We start from the raw sequence: 3,787 nt of genomic DNA, 5'->3' as shown, positions 1-3,787 counted from the left end.
GTGGAGGGTGGGGGTGGGGGGAAGTGTTGGGAAGATGTGAAGGAGAGGTTTGTCAAGGACACACACACACACACACATATGTATATATATAGTTCAAATTTACAGAAAACAAAAGACAAAGACAGGTGAAGTTACAAGTTTGACACTCGGGAAGAATGGAAAAATCTTTGACTTTTTGAGACTATGCTTTTCAACAGAGAGGATTGAGAGAAGGAAAAAAAATGAAAATGAAAAAAAAACGGAGAGAGAAAAGACATGCGAAGGGATTGATATATATATACGTATAGACACAATAGTATTATCTGATGGATAATACTGAGAGCCCATGTCTTGCTACTGAAGCTAACACCAGAAAATGTTACATAAGAACAAGAATAATAATCTTACTTCATGAGAATTTCATGGTGTTAATACAATTAAATAAACACGAATGTTTTAAAATGAAAATTACTGATTATATCAAAAGAAAATTACAATAAAACGAACTTCTCATTTTTATAGAATCCTCCCCTGTGCCTCTTATACGACAGGTCGGACAGAGTAATCAAGGGAGATAAACGCAATTAGTATTAGTGTTATCCCCCTTTGGAGACTGGAGAGAGAGAGAGTACCGATTATAGTTGACACAGCTATAAATGTGTGTATATGTATATAACAGTATTACAACAGTATTATACATAATGTCTTTATGTATAAATAAAATAACTACAAATATGTGTGTATTTAAATGTGCATCACACAAATATGTGTTTATAACATAAATGACAATAAATACATACTTATGTACATAAAACAATTATAAACACATATGTGTAACTGTGTATAAAACAAATAAATATAAAGGTTTAATGTGTATACAACATAAATAACTATAGATACATGGGTATATTTAAATGTGTAAAAGAGTAAAGACCCCCCCCCCCCTGTTCGGTCATGAATGACCATGAGATTGCACCTAGAAAGTTTTCCTCCTAGGTACAAGTCCGGGCAAGGCTGTTTATGGAAGACCAGTAGTCGCCCATGCATACCACCCTCCCCTCTCCCCGCTACCGACGTTATCCAAGGGAAAGGCAAAGGCTGATACAGCTTGGCACCAGTGACGTCGCCACTCATTTCTACAGCTGAGTGAATTGGAGCAACGTGAAATAAGGTGTCTTGCTTAAGAACACAACACAGCCTAGTCTGGGAATCGAACTCACTACCTCATGATTGTGAGCCTGCCACTCTAACCACTAAGCCATGCACCTTAAATATGTATATAACATATATATATATTAATAAATACTTGCGTTTCTTACTTTGATGTATATTTCTGAGCTTCTGTTTCATTATAAAACTGAAAAAGTCAAGAGAAATAAAATAAAATAAAACATTAGAAATGTGTTTCTTTTAGCAAAAACTGAAGTTAGATGACAACTAAATATTTTTTTTTAATGTTTCGAGATCTGTTGATATAGAATTGTGGATAAAATATGATCTGATCATAGAACCGGAAGAATCAATTTGCCATTACGGAAGAGAAATATTTAGTGTTTCCAGACTTGCAGGAACCATGAAGATGGTTGAGGAGAATAATTTCCGCAAGTGTTGGTCATCTATACGGCTACAGATAGGTGTGAAACAAACGAGAGATTTTGTTGTGAGTTTTGGTCAAGAGTGAAATGCAAACTTGAAGTTCATTTTGGAGAAGAAAAGTTGTGTAGTATGAATTGAATTGAACCACTTTCATCTTGTGAGCTGCAGCCCATGTTGGGGCACTGCCATTTATGTGCACAGTTGGTAGGTAGACTCAATAAGACATCATCATCATCTTTTAACATCCACTTTCCATGCTGGCATGGGTTGGACGGTTTGACATGGAGCTAGCCAGACTCCAATTATCTGTTGTGGCATGATTTCTATGGCTGGATCATCATCATCGTTTAACATCCATCTTCCATGCTGGTATGGGTTGGACGGTTTGACTGAGGATTGGCAAGCCGGAAGGCTGCACCAGGCTCCAATCTGATCAGGCAAGGTGTCTACAGCTGGATGCTCTTCCTAACGCCAACCACTCGGAGAGTGTAGTGAGTGATTTTATGTGCCACCGGCACAGGAGTCAGTCGGGGTCGAGAGTGGTGGATGGCATCGACCACGTTCAGATGGTGCTTTTTATGCTCCACTGGCGCAGGGAGCCAGTGAAGCGGCATGGAGAGCCAGTGAGGCAGCACTGGCATCGACCCTCGCACGAATGGTGCTTATTGCGTGTCACCAGCATGGGTGCCAGTCAGGTGGCACTGGCATCGGCCACAACTACAATTTCCATTTTACTTTCCATTTGATTGAGATTCTGATTTTGATCGATGCCCTTCCTAATCCTAAATCAGTTAAGACAATCCAATAGGTAAAGCGACAATGGCAATTTGGTAATGCCAGGGTTTTTTTATTTCCCTCCCAGTCACTCCAATTCCTCTCACCACCACTTGCTGTCTCTAAACATCCTCCTCTATCCCCTCTGTACCACTTATACTACCATACTCCCCCCCCCCCACTATTTCCTGTGTGCAGTCCCTCTCCCTGTCACTCCAGTTGTCTCTCTAACTCTCTCTCTTCTTCCTCTCCTACTTTGTCCCACTGACGTAGCCAAGGATTTCCTCTAAAGTAAGAGGCCTACCTCAGTCCACCTTTCATATTCGAATCTCTTGGTTCCACTCCTTTGTCTTGTGAGCGTATGGTCGCAAGTGCCACATAAACAGCATCCAATACACTCACTAAAGTGGCTGGCATTAGGAATGGCATCCAGGCATAGAGACCATACCAAAACAAAGGCTGGTGCAGCCCCCACCCGCCCAAATTACCAGCTCCTGTCAAACTGTCCAACTCATGCCAGCATGGAAAGCAGATGTTAAATGATGATGATGATTTAGGTTAGAGGTGGAATGAGATGCAGGGTGTGTGGGTGCGTTGTATCGATTAGTGAAGATGTCCAATTAATTTTGTTTCCTCCCAACTTTTATCCTGAAGAAATAAATATCTTTTGAAGAAATTTTGCAGATACATTTCCAAGGATATAAATTTATATTGATCACATTGAAAGAAAAAAAGAAAGAAAATCTCTGAAGGAATTTCGGATTATTCTCAACATTGTTTCCACATAATTCTCTTTAAAATGCTTTCTTTAAAAAATATTTTTTTTTTCAAATAACAGTTTTGCAGAAATACATTTTCAAGTGTCGGTTATGTAATTTTAAGGTTTCAAATATATAAATTTGAAAATAAAAACTTAGAAAATGCTTAGGTTACGACACTTCTCCATCGTCCCACCGCAAAATTTTTTATGATCAACATTGTAGTGAACCCCCTCTGAAACGAATTGAAATTATGAGCAGTGGTTTTCAACTGGGGTCCATACAACAAAATAGTAAATTGGGGCTCAACAATAGTATTTTAAGGGTCTCTAAAAATATTTTGCTTAATAAAGAGAATGAATGGGAGAAAGAGAGCCTGCCGTATGTCGACCCAATAGAGGGACCAGCTATCCGAGTTGATAGTACCAGGGTAGATAAAGCAATTAAGAGTATGAAGACCGGGAAAGCCCCCGGCCCATCAGGAATCACTGCAGAGATGCTCAAAATATCTGGCAGTGTTGGCTATAGCCTAGTCACCCGTATTACGAACCAGGTGATACACGAAGGAGTCATACCCAATGACTGGTGTAGCAGCATCATAGTCAACTGCTACAAAGGTAAAGGGGACGCTTTAGATACAAATAATTACAGAGGCATCAAGCTGTTAGATCAGGTTATGA

General features: G+C 39.5%; 1 protein-coding gene across 3 annotated transcripts in view; it reads right to left on the bottom strand.

The window, feature by feature from the left end:
* LOC106881134 (probable 18S rRNA (guanine-N(7))-methyltransferase) overlaps positions 1-3,787 on the bottom strand; it is a 21,158-nt gene that overhangs the window by 14,406 nt on the left and 2,965 nt on the right. For 2 of the 3 annotated variants that reach the window (XM_052978250.1, XM_014931404.2), the window contains exon 2: positions 1,299-1,336. In XM_052978250.1, the coding sequence (XP_052834210.1) occupies positions 1,299-1,336 (38 nt within the window). Of the gene's footprint in view, positions 1-1,289; positions 1,337-3,787 lie in introns of all 3 variants that reach the window. The other variant, XM_014931405.2, reaches the window with a different exon arrangement.

This window comes from Octopus bimaculoides, chromosome 1 (assembly GCF_001194135.2).
Source record: "Octopus bimaculoides isolate UCB-OBI-ISO-001 chromosome 1, ASM119413v2, whole genome shotgun sequence".
Lineage (NCBI taxonomy): Eukaryota > Metazoa > Mollusca > Cephalopoda > Octopoda > Octopodidae > Octopus > Octopus bimaculoides.
Note: the sequence above shows the minus strand (reverse complement) of the source record. Positions and strands in the feature narration are given on the sequence as shown.